This window comes from Embiotoca jacksoni, unplaced genomic scaffold (assembly GCF_022577435.1).
Source record: "Embiotoca jacksoni isolate LCO1_2020_lvr unplaced genomic scaffold, fEmbJac1.0.p SCAF_7, whole genome shotgun sequence".
NCBI lineage: Eukaryota > Metazoa > Chordata > Actinopteri > Embiotocidae > Embiotoca > Embiotoca jacksoni.
In genome coordinates this window covers 11,545,306-11,567,972 of record NW_027185425.1, presented here as the reverse complement: position 1 = coordinate 11,567,972, position 22,667 = coordinate 11,545,306, and the positions used below count along the sequence as shown (strand labels likewise).

The 22,667-nt window shown below is 44.5% G+C and overlaps 2 protein-coding genes across 14 annotated transcripts in view; one reads left to right on the top strand and one right to left on the bottom strand.

Annotated features, from left to right (window-relative positions):
• LOC138214274 (electrogenic aspartate/glutamate antiporter SLC25A13, mitochondrial) overlaps nt 1–12,202 on the top strand; it is a 44,761-nt gene extending 32,559 nt beyond the window's left edge. The window contains exons 14-18 of the mRNA XM_069175731.1: nt 1,779–1,919; nt 4,832–4,970; nt 8,853–9,011; nt 10,014–10,104; nt 11,130–12,202. Coding sequence (XP_069031832.1) covers nt 1,779–1,919; nt 4,832–4,970; nt 8,853–9,011; nt 10,014–10,104; nt 11,130–11,394 — 795 coding nt within the window. The 3' untranslated portion in view covers nt 11,395–12,202. The remainder of the gene's footprint in view (nt 1–1,778; nt 1,920–4,831; nt 4,971–8,852; nt 9,012–10,013; nt 10,105–11,129) is intronic.
• LOC138214275 (cytoplasmic dynein 1 intermediate chain 1) overlaps nt 12,177–22,667 on the bottom strand; it is a 55,449-nt gene continuing 44,958 nt past the window's right edge. For all 13 annotated transcript variants that reach the window (XM_069175734.1, XM_069175732.1, XM_069175738.1 and 10 more), the window contains 3 exons: nt 19,722–19,862; nt 16,537–16,662; nt 12,177–13,041 (listed from right to left, as the gene is read on the bottom strand). In XM_069175734.1, the coding sequence (XP_069031835.1) occupies nt 12,931–13,041; nt 16,537–16,662; nt 19,722–19,862 (378 nt within the window). In that variant the 3' untranslated portion in view covers nt 12,177–12,930. The remainder of the gene's footprint in view (nt 13,042–16,536; nt 16,663–19,721; nt 19,863–22,667) is intronic.

Here is a 22,667-nt window from a genome sequence, read left to right as displayed (position 1 = left end):
GAATCATCAGAGAACCGCCGACGCTGTCAGTCCATAATCACAACCCTCAACCTCTCTGCCTCCATCCCGACCTTCCCTCAATCCTCTTGTTTTGACTGCTCCTCTGTCTTATTTCTTTCGCTCTCTCTCTCATTAGCCCTCTCTGTTTATTTGTCTGATTCTCTGCTTTCTGTTCTGTCTTTGTCTCTGTCCTGTCCGGGATGTTTCAAGTTTTCAAGTTATTTTCCACAGTTCCATACTAATGTGGGATGGTGAAGTGCACAAAAAAGCTCGACCTCTGTCAGTCTTTTTTTTTTTTCCCCTCGTGTTGTCAGGGATAATTGTCAACTCATCTCTCTGAGTGTTGTTGTTTACTCTTTTCGGGTGAACAACATCTCCATCTCCTCCATCTCCAGTCTCATTAGAATCCAATTGAAGCAGCCAACACTGTTAGGGGCCGGGGCCAATAGCCTCTTAATGCTTGCGCTATTAGCCAGCATGTAATCAACTAGGTTATTTCCATAAAACAAGTCATGAAGAGTTAGCTGTGAGATGAGGCAGCTTTGGAGCAGCAGCCGTCTTGCTATTCACCGCCTCTCACTGGGTCTGGAAGGGAAGCTCGAGCCCACTATACTCTGTGTTATTTAAAAACCGGCTGCACGCACCTTCAATGAGACGATTATAATCTCAGTGTTTCTCGCCTCCCTCTCTTCTCTCAGGCAATACATGGTCACGCTTAAAACGGAGGGACTTTTAGCAAAAAGCTGCCAATGTTGCAGATTGAAATTTGATGGCTTCCCGAAAGGCGACCAGCACAATCCATCATTCATAACGAAGCAAATGAAGGAAGGGGAGAAAAAGAGAGAGAAACAACAACAAACACGCCAGGCCTATTTAAGACAGAAATGGCACCATAGCAACCGATTGCTATCTAATTGCGATGTGCCGCCCTTTTGCGTGTAGCTACAGTAACCACTGGCAACCGTAGCGAGAGACAGACAATATTAGAAAAGATGAGAGAGATCGTTTGAGAGGAGGTCAAAGCATGAAATGGGGAGAGATAATACTGAGGAGACATTCAGAGTACGAGAGTTCGAGAAACACTGAAAGGAAAATGCTAATTACAAGTCAGAAGAAGATCACTTTCCAAATAAAAATCTTCAAACTGTGTATACATTTCTCAAACGTTCTGGAAATGCTGGCATGTTCCCGGACTCCACAGTAAAAGAACGTTTGTCTTGCCGCAGCTCTGTCACAGCAGCTACCTCTTATACTTAAAAGCCCCGCTGACCAGAAAAAAGCAAAGAAACCAGTCTGAACTTGCTCAAGTATTGTTACCCTCCCCTCACAAGTACAGGTTTGGAGGATGATGTGAAGTGAGAGGTTAGAGAGAAAAGGAGAAGTCAGAGTCCCCGCAGGGTGTGTGTGATGAAGAGAAACAGCTGACAGACTCCTCTGCATCGGCTGGATTTCCTGGGACTCTCTTGCGTCCTCTTCCTCTCCACTGTTTGTTTTGAAGCTGGTTGCTGAGGCTGCAACACTCTTACATCACATGCTGCAACTGCATACAAACAAGATAACAGTAACATTTTGTTCTTGTCTTGATTGTATTTTAATGTTTTGTTTTATTCAATCAGTGTGTTATGTTGAAATGAACACTTATAAGTGGATCTCAAGCTGCACTCTTCTAACATTAATCACATTAAAATTGAGTTTTAACCGCATAATTTAAAGTACGTTTTTGTGTCCTTAACTGTGTTCTTGAAGGTCATTTCACCTTTTTCGTCGTGCTCCTTCAGGCTGGTGGATCCCAGGTGATCTTCACAAACCCTCTGGAGATAGTGAAGATCCGTCTGCAGGTGGCAGGAGAGATCACCACGGGCCCGAGGGTCAGCGCTCTGTCCGTCATCAAGGACCTCGGCTTCTTCGGACTTTACAAGGTGGGAAAAACACCTCATATTCAGCAACTGTTTGGACGAGCTATTTGGACTTGTATAAATTTGTGATGTCACAAACACGCTCCTGACATATGTCCGCTCTCAGCTCGACCCAATACCCAACTTTGTAATGTGGCGTGCTCTGTGGAAGAGGACCTGCTAGATATGAAGGCTTCATTCTCAGGAAATGAAAACAATTCTTAGTTTCAGGTGATTACCCATTAATGAAAACATAATTATGAATTTTATGTTCCACTTCTGCAAATAGATCCTACTAAACCCTGCACACTAAACCTTTGAATGAAGGGTACACTATTGGAGAAAATCCAGAAGCACAACACTAAGTTCAAGCTCGAATTGATGCCACAAGATTAATCAGCAAATAGCTGGAACAACTCTTTGTATTTTCATCGATGCCAACACTTCTCAACAATCCATTTTTTATCCACCCTGCTATGACTAAGTCTTATGTGATTTTTCCGTTAACTCTTGCACAATTATACATATTACCTTACCCCACATCAGCTATCACTGAAATCAACAATTCCATGTGGTCTGTTTGAGAACAAGAAAAGGCACAGTTTATGCTAAAAGCTGTATTTAACCTTAATTGCCATAATTGGTATTTTTCAGTGGCAGAGGGCTAAAAATTACAGTTCACTGTTTGATCATACCAGGCTTCTGTGATATTGTGCACCAACACAATGTAAAGCGAGCGTGAAAGATTACAGTCATACGAGGGCCTAATATAACAATATGATTGTGTATTAAAGAATACGTTGTTTTTAATAATCATCATTATTGTAAATATTCCGACTTTAGTCTGTCATTACAACAAGTTGCTCAGCTGCAACACTTGGCAGAGGAGGCTGAATCAATGGATGAGTTTCGGCTGCTGCTAACATTAGCAGCTTAGCAGTCTTGACAAGGGCATCAGCCCCGGGGGTGAAACGGAGCATGGCTAATTGAATTACACAAATAAGTCCTAATGGGGCTTGGCAGGAGAGATTCTGCCTCAAATGTAAACACAAACAACTGTGAAAATGTCAGTCTAATACCTGCGGTTAATTTAATTTGTGTTGTTTTACTGAGATAAAAATGCATTTTTGTTTGTGCGTATCCTTGTTTGTCGTTACATTCCTGGTAGTAGACTATTCTCCAGAGAAGGTTGAGTCTTCTGTAGGCAGGACTCTGGACTGTGACTCAGTTGATCTGAGTAATTTGTCTATGTGTTGGCTGATGTGGCCACCTGTCAGCAGCACAGACAACCTGCATGTAAACCTTTCGGTCTGTTAACGAGGCTGTAAAAGAATGTGGAGCCTCGTCTTGTCTCTGTCTACCTGCCTACCTGTTGCTCTGTGTGTGTGTGTGTGTGTGTGTGTGTGTGTGTGTGTGTGTGTGTGTGTGTGTGTGTGTATGTGTGTGTGTCCGTCCGTCCGTCCACATAACTGCTGTCTCCATTCACCTGTCTGTGAGAATGCTGCTGAACGCCATGTCACCAATATGAGTGGATGTGAATGTGTTCATGCTCGTGCACATACTTTAATTGCATTCGTCTCCTGGTGCACAGAGAGGAGACAAAGTGCATTGAGAAAGCAGTGGCGGTGTTGGCAGTGGTGGTGGGGGCGGTGGAGGGGAGGTGGGGGGGGAGGAGACGAGCTCCAGCCTGCAAGCCCCAGACGGGCTGGCTCCGGAGGGGCTGCACCCAGGCACAGAGCTGCCTTTGTCAGGGTAATTATCCTGACGCTCACCCTCCGCCGGTGGAGCTACCGGTTGGTAGGGTGGCTAACGCTCTAGCGCCACCATTCATCACTGGGGGGAAGCTGCCACTGGGCAGATATCAGCCCAGATGATGTTTCATGTGTCACTGTATGCGAGTTTGCTTCTAATTAACATCACAGATTTACTAAACTAAGTTCGGCCTTTCATCTTAATGGATTTCTCGAGACGTATACAAACTGGCTCCCAGCCTCCGCTCTGCCAGTGCATCGGCCAACCCAACACCGTTACCCTGATATTAAAGCTTCCAGTCCCAGTCCCTGTGACGCTGCTTGTCTGTCCTGCCTCGATAGAATCTCCCAGCTTTCAGCAGCCACTCGGGCCCCAGCCAGGAGGGACAGGTAGACAAGAAGTGCCAGAGGAAAGAGAGGGAAAGAGATAGCCCAGGTATCTGCCAATCCTCCGTGTGTGTGTGTGTGTGTGTGTGTGTGTGTGTGTGTGTGTGTGTGTGTGTGTGTGTGTATGTGTGTGTGTGTGTGTGTGTAGGAACCAAAAGATTATCCCACAGGAGTTAAATGAAGCCTGTCCTAAACAAGGAGACTCTACTCAGTTCTTTAAACGCCCTCTGTTGACTGTAGTTGCTGTGTCAAGAAGGTGGCAGTGGGCCAACAGGTTTGAAATACAGCAGGAAACTCTATAGGCTTGATGATATAGTGTTGTTTACAGTGGCAGACAAGGAGCTATCTTCGTCAGCCAGTTTGTCTCGCACTGCTCTCCCTCTCGTTTTTTTTTTTCTCCCTCTGATAGCTTTGGGGACTGCCTCCTTTACCTGCTGCTGAGGACACCGATAATTTGCATATGGATAGACATGATTTGTCTCTCATGTTATGGTCGATATTTCACATTGCCTTTAAAGTTTCCAGGAGTCTTTTGGAAGAAGTTGTTTTGTTGGTGGTCACATCAGTTGATGCTTAAATCTGATTTGTGAACACAGAGTCTCATTGTGTGGCTTTTCAGCACAATCCATCTTGACAGACGCCAGCCAAACATCAAGGTTTGAATCCCCTGGGCTCCGCTACTCTTCCAGTGCTCCGCTTTTTGTTTATTCTTGTCTTTGTTTTCCCTTTCTGAATGCTCAACTTTCAACCCAGTATGATGGCGCAAAGTGTCTCGATTCCCTCTGACTTTCTTTGTAGGGATCCAAGGCTTGTTTTCTGCGGGACATTCCCTTCTCAGCCATCTACTTCCCTTGCTATGCCCACCTCAAGACCTACTTCAGTGAGGAGGATGGACAGATAGGGCCAGCCAAGATGCTGTTTGCTGGAGCTCTGGCAGGTAAAGTACTTTCATCCCCACAGCCTTTATACTTCAACATAAAAGGAATGAAAGGACAAGGATCAAGTTTAGATGTAAAAACTAGTTTCCAGATAACATTATTTCAACAAAACAGTTTTTGTAAGGACCGTACCAGCAGGGTCCTTGAATAAAAATCAGAAGCACGTACGAGTGCTTTCTGGACGTACTGTAGCCGATATGGACGTTCAACGCTGGGTTCCGAACTTTCATTGAAAAAGTTGTTGTCATTTGATACCAAATTTTGATACCCATGCTACATCCAACAGCAACATGTTTTCATTTTGAAACACACTTTTTTTTTTTTTAATGTAGTTAAAGGGGATGTTATAAAATTTAAATCGAAACAAATATTGTTTAGGGAGGGACTGGTATCAAAGTCAAGATCTCTGTATTGATACCGATACCGAAGATTGTTCAACGAACCTCAGCCCATGTTTTTGGCAAAAGGAAGAAAAGAAACAGGAAAATAGAATGTTGCCTCTTATTGTAATCTCTTTAAATAGAGGAAAAAAAGCATGTATTGTTTTAGTAATCTAAAAAAAGTGAAATGTTTCACTTGGTGTTATTGATTCTGTGCATCATCTTGGGCATGTAGTGTAAAGTGGGTTTAAAAGATTTTTAGCTGAAGGCGGCTGCTTGATGCAACTAAAACACAGATCGGCACAACGAGGGTGAACCAAAACAGTTTTTGGTCCGGAAAGAGCAATGGAGCTGAAAGACACTAAAATGCTTAATGTAGCAGAGACCAACCGCAGAGTTTAATGATTTGTCTTTGTGGGTTCATCGCCATAAGTGACCATTTTAAATGCAAGTGATAGGATTCGTTGTTAATATATAACAACTGATTGTAGCTGTATTAAATTAGAATAGTATCTTTTAAATTACATCTGTGAAAGTACAACTCCCCTTTTATTATCTGTTATTATATATATATATATATATATATATATATATATATATATATATTATTATTATTATTATCTGTCATTACCGTTATCATCAAATGATCTCATGATGCAGTTCATTTGCTGCATTTTATTAGCTCATCCTTGTGGTGTTTGTCCATAACTTGAAAAGCAGTGTTTTGCCTTGTTGAGTATCCGACCCCTCCAAGTGAGACAGAGGCACAAAGCTTCGGCAAAGTGCAGAGCCTCGGCGTTTATGAAATGAAATCTGAAATGAAAATCGGCTCCCGTTTTGAACAAAGTGTGAGAGAGCTGGTCTCCTTTAGCTCGAGCCTCAGACCTCCACAGGCCTGCAGTAACAGTAGCAGAGCTCCAAGTTTGGAAGCCAGGAAGCCTCCGACCACAGGCTCCATGGCGGTAGCTGCTAATTAGAGCGCTGCTCGGTGATTGGGGACTGGGGGTTTGGAGCTGTGCTGCAGGGAAGCGCCTCACATGCCTGCCAACCAAGCCGGCAGGAAGGCTTTCCAATCCTAATATATTGTACAAGCACACACACACACACACACACAGATGCAAACATGGTTGTGCATACTTTATGCATGTTCACTCTGCAGGGTGAACAGTCCTGTCCTGTCTGTAGCTCAGACATAACAGTGAGCAAAGAGACCAGGGAGAGCGAAACATCCACAGATTTATCCACTGCATGAAAATATGATTTATCCCAAGCGGGCTTTTAATACGAGATTTATCCCTAAAGAAAACACCAATAATAACCCTGCCAAGTTAAAAAAAAAAAAAAAAAAAAAAAAAAGCTTTGGAATATCAGCATAAAAGACCGAATATTTGTTTTGAATCCTCCAAGATGTGTCAGCAGCACTTTCTCTTTTGATGCGGAGGCACGCGGCCCAACACGGAAAAAAATCATAAATCCTGCCTCCCGCCTCCATTTTTACCCTGGTTTCCCACCACAAGACTGGCAGCCACGGCCCACAGACTGAAACGAGCCTCATGACTTCTTGATTTTTTTCTTTACTTCGACACATTTATCATCCCCTCTCTCACATATATTTATCAGCGGTCGCAGCATTCTGGCAATTAGTGTTTTACAGTCAGCACAGGAAATTGAATTACACGCTCAGTTTGTACAGCATTATTTAGCTAGGCATTACTCTGGTCTGTGAAGAACATAGTGTTGGCCATCTCTAACTTGCATTAGCTCTTCATGTTAGAAGTGGAAGGAGGGATTTTGAGCATTAATGTTTGTCTGTATTCTGACAACTACTGAACGATTACCATGAAATACGGCAGCAGTATTAATGACTTCCAGATTATATTGTGTAATATCGTTGAGGAGCCTTTCAAGTTGACTTCAGCGCCACTGTCAGGTCAAATCGTTTGACTGACAGGTCAACTGGACACTCGTGTTAATGGCAGGAAAACGAACGTGTCCAGTTTAGTCACGTAGAGCTGAAACAGTCAATTTATCGAAGAATCAATCGACTGCTGCTGATTTCTCTCCTGTTCACTGATCCACATTTAGTGGTGGTAACAAAGCGGCAAACACAGAAATGCACCAACAAAGACGAAGATGGTTCCGACTGGAAGCGAAGAAGGGAAAAAGTAAACAATTCATGATTTTAAATAAGTTTTGCACATTTTTCCTGAAGAAGTGCATTCAGTGCGGTGAGTTTTTGTAAACACAATGCTAAATGTAAACATAAAAAAACTCCTCCGAGCCCCTTTTAATGTGAATAAATATGTTTGGACAAGACATCTGAAGACACCTTGGCTTTAGAGACAGTATTTATTTGTCAGCTTACTGGACAGTATATAGTATTATCATCTTTATTTTCCATATTTTAATTGTGCTATTTCGGTCTGTTCTGGACACACAACATCTGCTCAGGCCATCAGGTTTCTTCCTTTTTTCTTTTTGTTTTGTACTATTTAAAGGTTTTTTGGGGGGAAGTTTTTTCTCATCGGAATTAAGAGCCTAAAATGTTGTAGAGGTTAATCTGTAAATAAAAATGATAGTTCCAGCCCTGCAGCACAGCTCGGGGACTGAGCTCTTCAAAGAGCTCTTTCAGTATTGATTGAAACCTTCTCAAATTTAAGCAGAAACATGGAACTTTAATGTAGTATTCTTTGTCTCCTCTCCTCTCCTCTCCTCTCCTCTCCTCTCCTCTCCTCCTCCTCTCCTCTCCTCTCCTCCTCCTCTCCTCCTCCTCTCCTCTCCTCTCCTCTCCTCTCCTCTCCTCTCCTCTCCCTCAGTTCAGTGCAGGTGGTCAGTCTCCACCGGGTGCCAGTCTGCTACCTAATGCTGAGTTGATCGGGCTCGTTGAATAGCTCGTTTGGCCGTTACAAAAACCAAGAAGTCAGAGTAAATCGTCAAGAGGGCAGTTGATGGTAATGACCAAGCCATCGATGATTGGGCCCATTCATGGCTGAAGTGGCTGGAGTGGGGGCCTTATAGTCCCTCCCTTTAGTGAGCCAGTCACTTTCAGCAGCGCACGGGGCACAGTGTGCATTGCTCTCATTACCGCCCATTGTCTGGCCCCTTTCAAACGGCTGTAAGAAAAGTGGGAGAGAGAGGAAAGGAAGAAAAAAGGTAGAGATTAAATAATAGCCTGGATTGGTTGATGGTGAAGTGAGAGGAACCGGCCCCTACTTGTGTACAGTGTATGTATGCGACAAACTTACTGCAAGATGGTCAAGATCCAAGATGACGTGCTTTAAAAGAGGGAACAAAGGGCGCTAAAACCACTTTATCATATGAAATGTAAGATGGGGATCGATCGCTGGCGGCTGCTTTCTACAAATCATCTCATTTGTTCGAATTTGTGCTCTATTTACAATCCAACACATCCGAATGTTAAAAAAAAAAAAAAAAAAAAAAAAAAAACGACAAAAAAACCAACAACCCACGATCAAACGGCTGTTGCTTCTTTCCCCACAGGCATGCCAGCGGCCTCTCTGGTGACCCCAGCAGACGTGATCAAGACCAGGCTACAGGTGGCGGCGCGAGCAGGCCAGACCACCTACAGCGGCCTGGTGGACTGCTTCTGGAAGATTCTGCGAGAAGAGGGAGCCCGCACCTTCTGGAAAGGAGCTGGAGGTACGTTCATGCAGTCAAACATTTCATAATGAAAAGGACACACACACACACACACACACACACACACGCACACACACTTTTTTTTACAATCTGATATTTACGAGGTGCTAAGAACCAAATGAGAGAAAATCTTAGTAAATGCCGATCTTCTTGTTTTCTTCAAGCATGACTGTGTGCGAACAAGATTTAAGCTTTACAAGCAGCAGCAAGTGACTTTTTCTGCCCGGTGTTTCGCTCCTCAGGTAGGCGGTTGATATGCAGGCTTAGAAAACAACTGCGGGGACCAATCAGGGCTTAAAAAAATAATTCCACATCCCCTTCATGTCTGCCAGTTATAAACATATTTAATCAACATGTTTTATTCCAAGTTATTTTTCTTTTAAAATATACCAGATATTAACATTAAACAATCAAAGATAAGGCAGAAACAGCAACTTTTCAGAAAGGAAATGAGCTTCATTTGGTTTTCTTTCGTCTTTGATGATGATGATGATGAAGTCTAAGTTAGCTGTTTGACCTGGCTGGCAGATCAGAAACAAGATCCTTCATGAGGATAAACTTTAGTCTTCTAGCATTTTTTTCTGCCACAATATTCACTGAAGTTTTTACATAAATGTTATTTGAAAGTACGCAGAAGTACAATGTTATTACTGGTGGTTTTTATTAGCTTTTTTTTTTTTTTTTTATAGACGAGACCTGTTATATCTGTATTTTGATAAGGAGTAATTCTGTCGTCCCATATGTCATGGACCAAATGTTTGCCATGGCATGGAACAGAAATATAAACGAGGTAGATCGTGTCGAAACTTTTTATACCCTGCAATTATTATGGAAAGCATGAATGAATCATTATTTTGTTTTGTTTTATTGATACAAGTGTACAAAATAGCATGTTTTATAAGCTCTAACTTCCTCATGCCTGCCTCACTTCTGAGACCAAACCTTGGTTCCACATAGTGTAGATGAGTGTCCATATTAACTGATTTGCATCTGTTCCTCCAGCTCGAGTGTTTCGCTCCTCGCCTCAGTTTGGAGTGACCCTGGTGACCTACGAACTCCTGCAGCGCTGGTTCTATGTCGACTTCGGAGGACAGTAAGTCTCTTTTTACCAACTGCCTTCGCGCTGGCTTCGTTTTCCCGTTTGAACCACACTAAATATTAGTTCCACTAATCCAACGCTGACAAAAAAATGAACCAGACATTTCTAATTGCTTTGTTTTTTTTTTTTGTTTTTTTTTGGAGGACCGAATACTTCCAGCTACTTCATCCTGTTATCAAAGACCTCTTTCCTGAACAATAGGCCTAATTTCAACAGCCTGTACAGTGACGTACCGCGTCCTCCCTCCTCTATCAGAGAGAAGGATTAAGGATAGATCGATTCACCGCACATATTAGCTGTCAGACTGAAGCCCTCCCTCGAAGCTCTGGATGTGACAATTTTCTCACTGGGGAGTTTTACATCTCCGTGATCAGGCCAGACGGCACCCATTTGACTTGTCCATGTACTTTTCCTACTTGTGGGATTGAAACAAGCTCATTTTCCTCCTCAGTGTAAGTCACTGTCAGGACTAATTCCCTCCCTCTCTGACATTAAAGAGCTCCGGTGGGGAATAGGGTCGGTTGCTTCTGTTAATGGACAGCTTCGACTGGGACTGTTATCCGTTAGATGGCTCATTGTTTCTACATGTCGAGTCTCCTCTCCCGAAGGCTCCCGGTGACTCGAAATCAAGTGCAGATCCAGTGAATATCCCGTGTGGTTTGGACTGAGCTGATCTGTGCTGGCAGCGAATCACAGAGCTCGGCGTGAAACCTTTGAGGGATTTGATTTAGTTCTGCTCCGAGGGAGAAATCTTGAATCGTTCCACTTTTGATTTTATATTATGACGTTTATTTTTGTGGTGAACAGTGTTTAAAATGATAATATTAATAGAAGATTTAATAATGATGCTAATAAAACTCCTGTCTGCTGGCAGTTTGCACTTTGTTTGTGTTGTTTAACAGTTTCCCCTTTTACTCCACCATCTTTTTTCCTCCCGCTGTCTCACCCGTGCATGGCTTCTTCCTCCTCCTCCTCCTCCTCCTCCTCCTCCGTCCCCCCGCCTCCCCTCTCAACCACAGAAAGCCAGCTGGCTTGGAGCCCACCCCCAAGTCTCGGATCAGCCTGCCGGCGCCCAACCCCGACCACATCGGAGGCTTCAGGTTGGCCGTGGCCACATTCGCTGGCATCGAGAACAAGTTTGGTCTCCATCTCCCACGCTACACAGTGGCGATGGCAGCAGCAGCAGCAGAGGCCCCCCCCCAACGCCAGCGCCCCATGAACCTCCACGGGTGGGGGGTAAGTGAAAGAGAGGGCTTTAGTGTTTTTCATACGTACAAGCACTGAGAAACCCCAACTAGTCCATTTTGTTTTTATAGTATTTTAAGTTATTGATTTAAAACGAGTTTTTTTTTTTTTTCCTCCTTCTAATTATTACATATGGAGTCTATACGTCATCATATGGATTAGTAATCCCATTAGCAGGGGTTACTACTTTGTAGGACTCGTACAGTATTTGTTCTACATTTGACAGACAGCGTGTGGAGTCGTATTATGTTCCAGTTGTTTTTCATACAGTCCAGCTGGTACCGTATAAGCACAAAGGCAGCAGAAATATACTTGAACTGCTTGCTTTGTTTTGAAAAAAACAAAAAAAACAACACATCAGTGACTACTTACTGTTTCAGCTTTTTCCAGTGTCTTCCTTTTGTTGCTTTATAATCAAAAGCAAATCATTCATATGATCATGAGAAATTGTGTATATATGAGAAATCCAGAGACATATTTTCATATCTATTACGGCTATTTCAATCCCGAGTTGCTTTTTGCCGAGTTGTGTGTCGATATGATCACATGTACGCACAAGAATACGACCAAAAAGCACTTGAATGTAAAGACGCACTGTAACATCCTGACTGTACGTGTTTCACTGTTAGAAGACGCTTGGTTTCAGGTCTAAATGTATGCAGATGTGTAAATATTTGAGAGAGACAGCTGGCACTGGCTGCAGTCCTGCGGTATGTCACGACTGAGTATTTAAATTTGTACAGCGCAGAGAATGTAGGAGTTACATATGGTGTGTAATAATCGTGCCTTACTGTACGTACGGCAGCAACATGTGTACTGAGAGTAAAGAGAAACTTATATTAGTAAACTGAGTGTGCGCTGGAGTTTTTATTTCCAGTTATTTCCTGCGGAGAAAAAGCGAGAAGGCAGTTAATTGGCTATGTTTTAATGGTGAACATAGCAGGTTTAACAGCTGCATCACAATATACGTCCTCTTCATCGTACAGACGAAGCTCTCATTCAGTACATACGATTCACTTTCTCACATACCGACTCGAACACAGACATAAAGCAGCCACAACGCCCCACGTGTTTCAACGTCACCATATCGACTCCGTGTTTCTGCTCCGGGGAATATTTTGGGAATGTGTCGCATGCAGGCTTTAATACAGAGAAAAGAAGCACAACATAACGTGAACATGACTTTTTGTAAACGATACATGACTAGTCTATGGACCCTGCTTCTTTTTCTTTTTTCTTTTTACCTTAGTGCAAAGCAATCGTTACAGTACACGTATCTTCGTAAGGCTATAAGACCGCCACTCTGTATATACTGCAGGCTCACGAGTTGAAAGCAACACATCACCTGAAGTCGTCATAGGAATAAACAATGTAGAAGTCCAACAGTCTACTCGTGGACGGACGGTCTGCATTTACAGGAGAGCAAATGCAGTAAAAGCGCCGCCTGGATTGGACCGGACGGGAACACGCACATAAAGGTGGAGAAACCAAACCAAACTTGAGTGAGAAGCACATGCTACGGTGACACCGATAAAAGCACGCCGGGTCTGCGATCGCCTCCGCTTCGGTCCTTTTCTATGAAGCCAGCTCCATAGGCCCCTCCTCCTCACCGTCCGCCCGGTTGGCACGGATCTCCACCAGGGTGCGAGCGAAGCGCGCCCAGTCGTCAGCGTGGGCCATTGAAAGCTGGAGGAACACGACAAGACGCAGACACGTGTCTTATTATTAAAAAAAAAAAAAAAAATCTAAATTTTTGACCATTTCACACTCCAAACTTCAGAAAATCATCCGCACGTCCTACGGAGCTGAAATCTTTTCAGGACATCCTCTGCATTGGCACAAAACTTTGGCTCACTGCAACCTGTGGTCATTTCAAAAGCCCATCACACTATATTTTTCAATACATGCAAAATCAATAAAAATCTATATCGCCACAAATATTCACCCAAATGTTACGAAAATTGACACAGACATCCTTTGGATACGAGGTCCGACATGTTTTCAAAGGGTTTAAGAACGGTGAGCCCGCCGTGATATTAAATATCTTCCTGTAATGTGAACTGTATGCACAAGATTTTATATTCCTCCCAACGTATGCTCAAAATTCACTAAAATATTTAACAACACATCATCCCAATGAGATGTGATTTTTTTTTTTTTTTTTCTTCCAGAATTTTATCACCCGACATTTTATGTGGACAACAAAAACTACTCCGGTTTTGAAGTTTCCCTTCAAACCAAACCAAAAACCATCCACCTAATATCTCTCTGGGTAATCTAGGATCAAAGGCATCCAATCCAATTTAAACTCTGCACCTTCGCGCTCAGAGCGGCAGAACTAACCACTGCACTGCAATGCCACTAATATCACCTCTACATATTCGCCACCACCAGCACGGTGTGCGATTGTTTTTTCAGACTTTTCACATTTCACGCTTCAAAAAAAATGTAAATAAAATCACCCTTCACATCCTACAGAGCTGAAATTATTTCCGGACATCCTCTGAATTGTGACAAAACTTTGGCTTACTGCAACCTACGGGCAATTCAGAAGTCTATTACGCTATATTTTTCAAAACGTGCAAAATCAATTAACATCATCTTGTGCGTTTTCATAAAGACTTGTGGAGTACAAGTCTTTATAAAAAAAAATGTTTTAACTTCCCCAAAATATTTGACGATACACCAAACATCATCAGAATGAGAAATGATTTTTTTTTTTCATAGACAAACAAACCCTTTTTCGCACATGTAATGGAATCTGTTAAAGTTACTAGACGGCTGTGAAATTGCGTGTCTCTCATTTGGCGCGGCGTGTAAATCATCATCCTGAGGACCTGAAGGTTTGTGGATCGAATCCGCTTTGGGACGACTGGTCAACAACGCTGCAATATGTGCACGTGGGCTCGTCTTCTGCTGCTGGCGGCTTGCTTGGACCCCAATCGCTGCCGCTTGTGGCTTTATTTTTGGTCACTTACATCAACAGTAACATCCCCACCGGGTAGTGAACTGCCGTTACGAGGCCTCGAGTTTGACTTTTCGGCCTTTCACCATCTTTCTCGTTCGGAGCGGTTTGGAGCCGGAAGTGACCATATTTGGAGGAGCTGGGGGAGGAGCAAGCGGTGGGTCTGACTTGATCTCACTGGAAACCTGAGGACACTACTTCCTGCCCACCGACAGTGGAAACCTGACTGGCCTGTCAATCAAACAGACGCCCCCCCCCCCCAAAAAAAAAACAAACACGGCTTTTTGAGGCCTATTTTCTAATTAATGACGGAATTATTTTCAGATGGACCTCCCGAAAACGAACAAGAAGGCGGGACTTTAGCTAACAAGAGCACAAGAATTTGTTGACATTTTTTTTTGACTGACTTTGTATTTTCACGAGAGAAGTTGAATAGGAGACTTTGGAGTCGGAGCATTTCTGGAGCCCGCCCCTCTGAGTGTCGAGCTAGCTGGAGCTACACACAGTGGGAGTCAGAGTGAGTGGGACTGAAGCTGCGGCCGCCACCCAAGATGTCTGCAACCGCTTTGCCTGGCCAGGCTGTAATTAATCAGGAACCAGGAAGAGGGAGGCAGCCATTTTGACCCCCCCCCCCCCCCCCGTCCCCTCACCCCCTCCCCCCCCCCACCCATGCAGAGTTGCGCTGGCCACAGCGGGGGGAGGGGGGGGGGAGGGGGGGGCTCCGCCAAAACATCATCTTTCTGGTGCCTGAGCGACTTCTGCGTAAGCAAGCATTTTAACACACTACAAAGAAACACTGCTGGACGTTGTCGGGCTTTAAAAAGCAGCAGGTTCAAAACATTTTCGCGTCATGGAGCAGGATTTAGACCGGCGACCCTGATCCCAGGTTCGACTTGGACCTTGGACACACAGACCGACACCGGTACCGTACCAATAAAAACAGTCCGAGTCCCCCGATGATAAAATCCACACAAAAAAAAAAAAAAAATCTAATTTGTACGGAGTAAAATAAATCTGAAACAAAAGCATTTGGTATTTTTGCTTTCCTGGAAACGTCTCAGAAGCTGCTGTAGGTCCCAGGACCGCATTTCTGGGGAAGAAACTGCTGCTGTCTCTTTTTCTCACATGCTGTAACTAGTTTTAGCTGTATGGAAGTAAACATCCCCATCATCACCACACACACACACACACACACACACACACACACACACACACACACACACGCGCACACACACACACTCCTCCATGGAGTCATAAAACCTTTCAGCCCTGCTCACTTTTATTGATGATTCCACGTTACCATCAACCCGGCATGCAGGCCACCGGCTCAGCCGAGCCTCTCCAGCTAACCGCACAACAAAAAGATGCTAAAATTAGTCGGGCGGCTAGGCTAACGCTCCCTCACGTGGGGATCCTAAACCAGAGCCCTCCAAACATGAGAGAACATGCAGGCGGGGGTGGTTGGCCGCTTTGTGGTGACAGCAAAGTCACGCGGAGGCCGTTTTACAGGGACAGCAAAGAGACGGGGGAGAAAGTCAAACATACATCCTTGGCAATGCTGACAGTTGGGTAAACATAAAGACATAAAATGATAGCTGGATTTCATGTAGAAGTTTCACTGCAAAAAAAAAAAAAAATGCACTTATTCCTTTTTGTTTAGTATTTACAGTACACGTCTTTCAACGAAATCACTGGACCAAATACTGTATACACGAAACACAACAAAAGACACATCATTTATCGACTGTCACCGGTTTATTTTATTAGAATTAGAGAAGGAGGTTTCATCAATGAGCTGAGAATGATTTTCTATTTCGCAACACGAGAGCATTTCAAGCACTAAAATCTCTCCGCTGTAGTACAACTTGCCAGAGAGCAATAAATTCTGGTCATTTTAGTTCACTCGCGCTTTTGGCACCGAGGGTGTAATGAAACTTTGATTGTTTCAAAACTAAACCCAAGAGAGCCACCGGCTCCCGGCATCACAGACTGAAACCTAACAACAACGCACTCAGCAGATTTATTTTGAGCAGAATATTAGCTGGACGTGAGAAACAATGAAGCGTAACATGGTTTAAAATGTCAAGCCGACGGTTGACACCCGAAAGCAAAGAGCTCCCCGCTCTGGATGTTTTTAGGTGCCACAAATATTCTGGCACTCTTCTGTCACCGCTCTACAGCAAACGTGTCTGTGAGGACATGATTATTGTCTGTACCTCTCCCGTATCGTAGATCCAAACTCGGCCCTCCGAGTCGCCCACGGCGACCTCCTTCCCTCCTGACGACCAGCGGACCCTGTTGAGGGCCGAAGCGCCCTCAATGGTCACACTGGCAGTTGGTACCTGGTGGAAAGAATATGGAAAAAAAAACCAAAAAACAATAAATTCACTAACTTTCCCCCAAATAGATCAACTTACATTGATGCACATCAACAGTTTAGATGTAAAATAGGCAACATATTGAGATGAGCAACAGCCGACATGGATTTTAAATTCCTTTCAATTTTCAAACAAAACACAGTGAAGTACAGATTTACACTTCCTCCATGTTCTTAATTCTTCTTATTTAATGATCGTAATTGTAGTTGAAGCTGTTCTTTTTAATGTTTATTTGAAAATGGGCGCATTATGTAATTATAGTCCAATTTACAGAGGAAATCCGCCACATAAAAAGGGCAGGTTTATCTAAATACACTGGAGGGACGGAAAAACAAAGCTGTCAGGATGGACAACTTGTAATTCAACTGTGGACGTGCACGGGGCTATTTCAGTGTCCACTAACTCGGCTCCGTGTTTGCTGTTGTGGGTGAGCTGATGCTCTTTTTAGTTAACAGCAGTGCTCATCACGTAGCACCTTTAAAGAACCTAAAACCATCTGCAGCGTTTCCATAAACTGTTCCTGACATGTGGCAGGCGAGTCTGACACATGTCACCAGTGGAGACAGAGGCCTTGGCATCATGTCGCCTCACACACCGAGCTTCTGCGTATTTAAAGCAGCGCTAACCACAGGCTGACTGCCATTAGCCTGCTAGCTCCCCACTGCTCCGCACGAGTGGATCTGAACTGAGCGCTTTAAATTGGCTCTGTGTGTGTGTGTGTGTGTGTGTGTGTGTGTGTGTGTGTGTGTGTGTGTGTGTGTGTGTGTGTGTGTGTGTGTGTGCGGTGGAAATGAGAAACAGGCGGGCCGCACCGCTCCGTTAATGTCGTTATGACTGTGTGTTTTTAATATGACGGCAACAATGGAAGCCTGTTGCTGTTACGCTGACTATGTGTGAGTGAATGTGTGTGCGCGTGTATTCGATGCATCCGTTTGTGTGTGTGTGTGTGTGTGTGCGCGCGCGTGTGTCTGTCTGAGCGAATGTTTCTCATAAAGCACATTGTTAGTCGAGTTAGGCCGCCGATAATGAACTCTTCCTCTGTCTGTGAAAAGGCTGCTGTTGAGGGAACCATGGGAAACTTGTCATCTGTGCTGCAGAGGGAGGACCTGCCGCCGGAGTCGACGTGTGGGGAGCGAAGGGGTTAAAATCGAGGAGACGCGAAGCCCCGCGAGCCGACGCGATTTTTAAATTTTATTCCCCCCCCCCACCCCTACCCCTCACCCCCACCCCACGCCTTTACGTGAGCGAAGGATAAGAGCGAAAGAACCATTACGAGGAAGGACGGAGAGTTCCTTTGGGAGACGCAGAGACTCGCATTAACGTCGGAGGCACCGCTGGGTGTTGTCTCCATGGAAACCGTGAGAAAAGGGAGATGGGAGGATCCTTTCATCCCTACTTTTTACCCGAGTGATCAAAGGCTCGGTGCCCTCTCTGCCGCCAGAGTTGTAACAAAGTGTGATTTTCTCACCGTCGGGAGTCACATTTACTCTTCTTACCGAGAGCTCGGTGAAAAGGAAAGAGGAGAACCGAACGTCATCCCTCGCCCCGACCCTCTGAATACGAAGCCGCAGCCCCGAGACAGTTAGCTTAGCATACAGACGAGCCCCCAAATGGGACGGTGTTCAATGGGCTTTGGTGCTTTTCGCGACCTCAGGCCCTTTTTTTTTTTTTCTGAAAACTTTGTTTGTCTGCATTTTCAGAAATAGCGGAGACCGTGGACGTTAATATGTCGCCATTTTAGCCGTGCAGAGTTGTTGATATTCCCAGCAGCCTCATCGTTCCCTCTCTTTATTGTGCCTTCGCATTTTTTTTTTTGCGTCACTTCTCTCGGCCGCGTGCTAAAATGTTAGCCTCGGCGGCTTCTAGGCGCTGTCCACGTTGCCGAGCGGCAGACTTAACCACTCGGATGACAATCAAACCGATCTCACGAGTTCCATTTGAAGGCGGCTAAAAATCCTCTGAAAACTTACTCGTTCTCAAGTTCGATCTTTTTGTACACTCGTGCACGTTAATCGTTTGCAGTTTGTGCGACAGGTTCTCGTCGTAAACGAGGTTTTTGTGAGAAACGACTGATTGTAATGATTTTTACACTTGAATTTTTGCATGGATTTAACAATGGATATGAATTTTCACTCGCCCCCTTTTGACAGACATACAAATGGTCTGGAGGTATTGATCTTCTCATCTCACTCTTAAGTTTATTTTAAGTGTTACATATTCCTGATTTTAAAGAAGTTTGTGTTGTTGTTGTTTTTTTTTTTTTTTTTTTATAAAGAAACAATTTAGGGCTGTGGAAATGTGTTTTTTTTTTTCTTTCTAGTTTATTCATTATTTTACATTATATTAAAATAAGTAACACAATGATCGAACTTTCAATGGCCCTAAATGCACCCATCTTAAAATAACGGTTGCCCCAGAGCACTGTGAAATTCAACCCCTGGCCTGAACTTAAAAAAAACCCAAATATATATATATATTTTCATGGGACTGAGGGCTGGGGCTCTCAGCTCGTGGTCTCCGGCACATCTGTGCACTCCTCTGATGGGACACAGTGTGGGAGGAAGAAGGGACGGGGTGGTGGGGTGGTGGGGTCCTGAGGTTGCCTGAACGTTGGACAGAGGTTGTAGAAATGTTAGTGGGATGGCTGGGTGGGAGCTGGGATGAGGAGATGTCACCCAGTCTGATTTAAAGTGAGGGCTGTGGGAAACGCCCACGGGAGAATCTTGAATCGCGCGTGTGTGTGTGTGTGTGTGTGTGTGTGTGTGTGTGTGTAGGGAGGGATGTGGAGGGGCTGGTGGTGGTGGAGGGGGTTGATTTGATGGGAGGGAAAAGTCTTGGGTGTTTGGCTGTGCGGTTCGGGCTGAGGCCCAGCAACAGGCCCTGAGGACAGCAAACACACACACACACACACACACACACACGAACACACAAAGAGATGACACAGAAAACACGCCCACGATGACCTATATCCACACAGCCCCGCGCGCACACACGCACACGCGCGCACACACGCGCGCACACACCTCGGTGTCATTGTTGAGGTTCCACAGGTCCAGGCGGCCCATGCCGTCCACGGCGGCAAAGATGGCAGGATGCACAGGCGACCACATGACGTCGTACACATAGTCGGCGTTGTCCTCAAACGAGTACAGAGGCTTGTTGTGCTGAAAGAGAGCGAGAGAGAGGGTATCTGTGGAAGTGTGTGTGGCTGACATGATGTGAAAAAGCACTGGAGAGAAAAACAGAGAGAGTAAAGGATTACAGTAGATGACACACTCGAGATAGAGAGAAAAAGAGAGGCAGAGAGAGAGAAAAGGAATGGAGAGAGGGAGAGAGGGAGCTTCAGACAGAGTGGCGCTGCCTCAGCCTTGGGGCCTGTCTGGGTGCAGAGCCTAATTAAAAAGCCTAGCACATTCACACAGCGCCATAAAACCACTGGGAGAGATGAAAGAGAAGGGCCCTCCACAAGGTGTACTGTAACCTTAACACAACAGCTGTCTGAGAGAGAGACAGATGGGAAGAGATAGGAAATGGGAGGAAGAGGAGGGGTGGACAATGGACGGAGAGGATGAGGTGCTCCAAATATGTGTGTGTGTGTGTGTGTTTGTCGGTGTGTGTCGGTGTGTGTGTGTGTGTGTGTGTGTGTGTGTGTGTGTGTGCGCGCGTGTGCGTGCGATGAGAGCTGGACCGATAATGGCTGTTGTAGACCCAAAGTGATATCAGGTCGTGATATTTGAGAGTACAAAATAAATCAGATTTAAGGATTCATCAGCTCATGATCATCTTTAACACGAACAAATGTAATTAAAGATTAAAGAGCACGATGGTTTTACACGTCAAAAAGAAACTTGTCAGTGCTCTCTGGTGGACAAACTGGAATAGTGACACTTTTTCTAAATTGCCTTAGTGTGTATATAAATATACATATACATATATATATAGAGAGAGATATATATATCTATCTATAGATATATATAATACTGACATATGCTATATAGAAACACGACAAAGTCAGAGAACAGATGTAACCAGTTGAAGTCTTTTAAAGAAACACACATCCTTCATCAACGTGTGTGTGTGTGTGTGTGTGTGTGTGTGCTTTGTCTTCTGTATTGTGGTGTTTGCAGTGCATGCGCAGACCTACACAGGCGGAGAGTTGGTTGAACTTTGACCTTGAGCAACACTGACCTCTGTGAACCAGGCTAATGGCTGAAGGCTACTGCTTGTGCTGCAGTTAAAGATAGAGGATAATCATACAGGTGGGAACTTATCTGTAGAATAAAATGCACAGCGTGTGTGTGTGTGTGTGTGTGTGTGTGTGTGTGTGTGTGTGCGTGTGCGTGTGTGTGTGTAATCGCCGTCTCTCTCTGCGGCTGTAAGGATTCCAGAGCTTACAAGCTGCGTTCCTGACGAGTGGAGTGTGAGGGTGGAAGAGAGGAGACAGGTTGGCTGCAAGAGCAGATGAAAGCATGTAGTGTCTTCCTTATTCCTCCTCTTTTCTTTTTTCTCTCTCTCTTCTTCTCCTCCTCCATCACCTTTCCACGCTCTCTCTGCAGCTGTTCTGAGAGGGCACACTTAAGACACACAGAAACGCACAAACAAACAAACGGAGCCGAGCCGAGCCAATTTCAAGCCTCGATTGAACCTGTTTTCCGGCCGGCCGGATGACAGCAGAGGTCATTTCTGTTCCCATCTCACAGTTTGAGCGCTCGAGTGATCCCTGTTTATGTCCTCCTGCTCTTGTACTCATCCTCCGAGCCGACAGCGTTTCAAATCACCCGCTTGAATTTAATGTGTCATTTCATTATGACGATCGGTCTTGCTGCAATATGCCTGTTTTAATTTTTTTTTTTTTTTATATCAAGGTAACTTCCTGAAAATGTACCTTTTATTTCATTTAAACTCAAAGTGATGCGTCACTCAAAAGATAAAATCAGATGCATAAGGTCCCTCCTGCAATATACCGACGACGCGACACGTAAACTACTATTTTGTCCTTATCTGTCAATTTGAACCAACGTGATTTGGGTAAATATGTCTTAAAACTAATCTTAAAATGAAGCTTAATCCTCTCGGCGCCGCACATGAAGTAACTGCTCGTCATTATCTTTCCTGTGCCGAGAAGCTCAGCAGCTTCAAGCACGTCTGAGCTGGAAAACCATCGCTAAAACACTGGATACTGATAGTTAATGTCACAGTGCAATAACAATTTATTGACACAAATCATTTGAATGCAAGTTAGGCGTTAAATGCTTTGGATATTGCCGCTGACAATGCAAGCCCGCCTGTGTCTCACGACCTCGGCATTAATAAAATACCACGGTGCGTTAGCTGCCTCAAAATTCAAAATGTCAAGGAGGCTGCCAGTCGTACAGAAAACCTCTCATCACTCAGCCATCTTATAGGGATCCAAAACGTCTCATCTCTGCAGCAGCCGGGGTCGTACGATTTCGCTGGCTGCGTTTGCGTCTCCAAAAAAAAAAAAAACACACACGAGTGCGAGAGCTCCACACCAGATTTAATCACCACACGCTGCGAGGACGCCGTCGTCAGAATTAGAAATGGTGCTGGAATGGTCCTCACCAGGACAAATTATAATCTAATTTTCTCTTTTCCAAACAAATCTGCAGACACTTATCTGAAATCTTATCAACACTCACTAACAATCACCTGAACTGACAGCGATGCAGGCCTTTAGTTAACTTCCCAAGAGAGAGCCAAAGAGGAATGATTACCCTCCATCCAATCACTTAGTAGACTTTGGGGTCAAGAGAGAAAGATGGTTCAAGTTATGCACAATCATAAACCCACTCCAATCTGTTGTGACATCGTCACACTCTGGCCGAGTCCAAATGGTTTCACTAACCACAATATTTGCACCGCTGAGTGTGAAAACATCAGCAGGCTTCTGTGCGACGGCCTTTTTGAACTGCGAGGGCAAACGTGTGCGTGGACGCAGAGAGAATTCA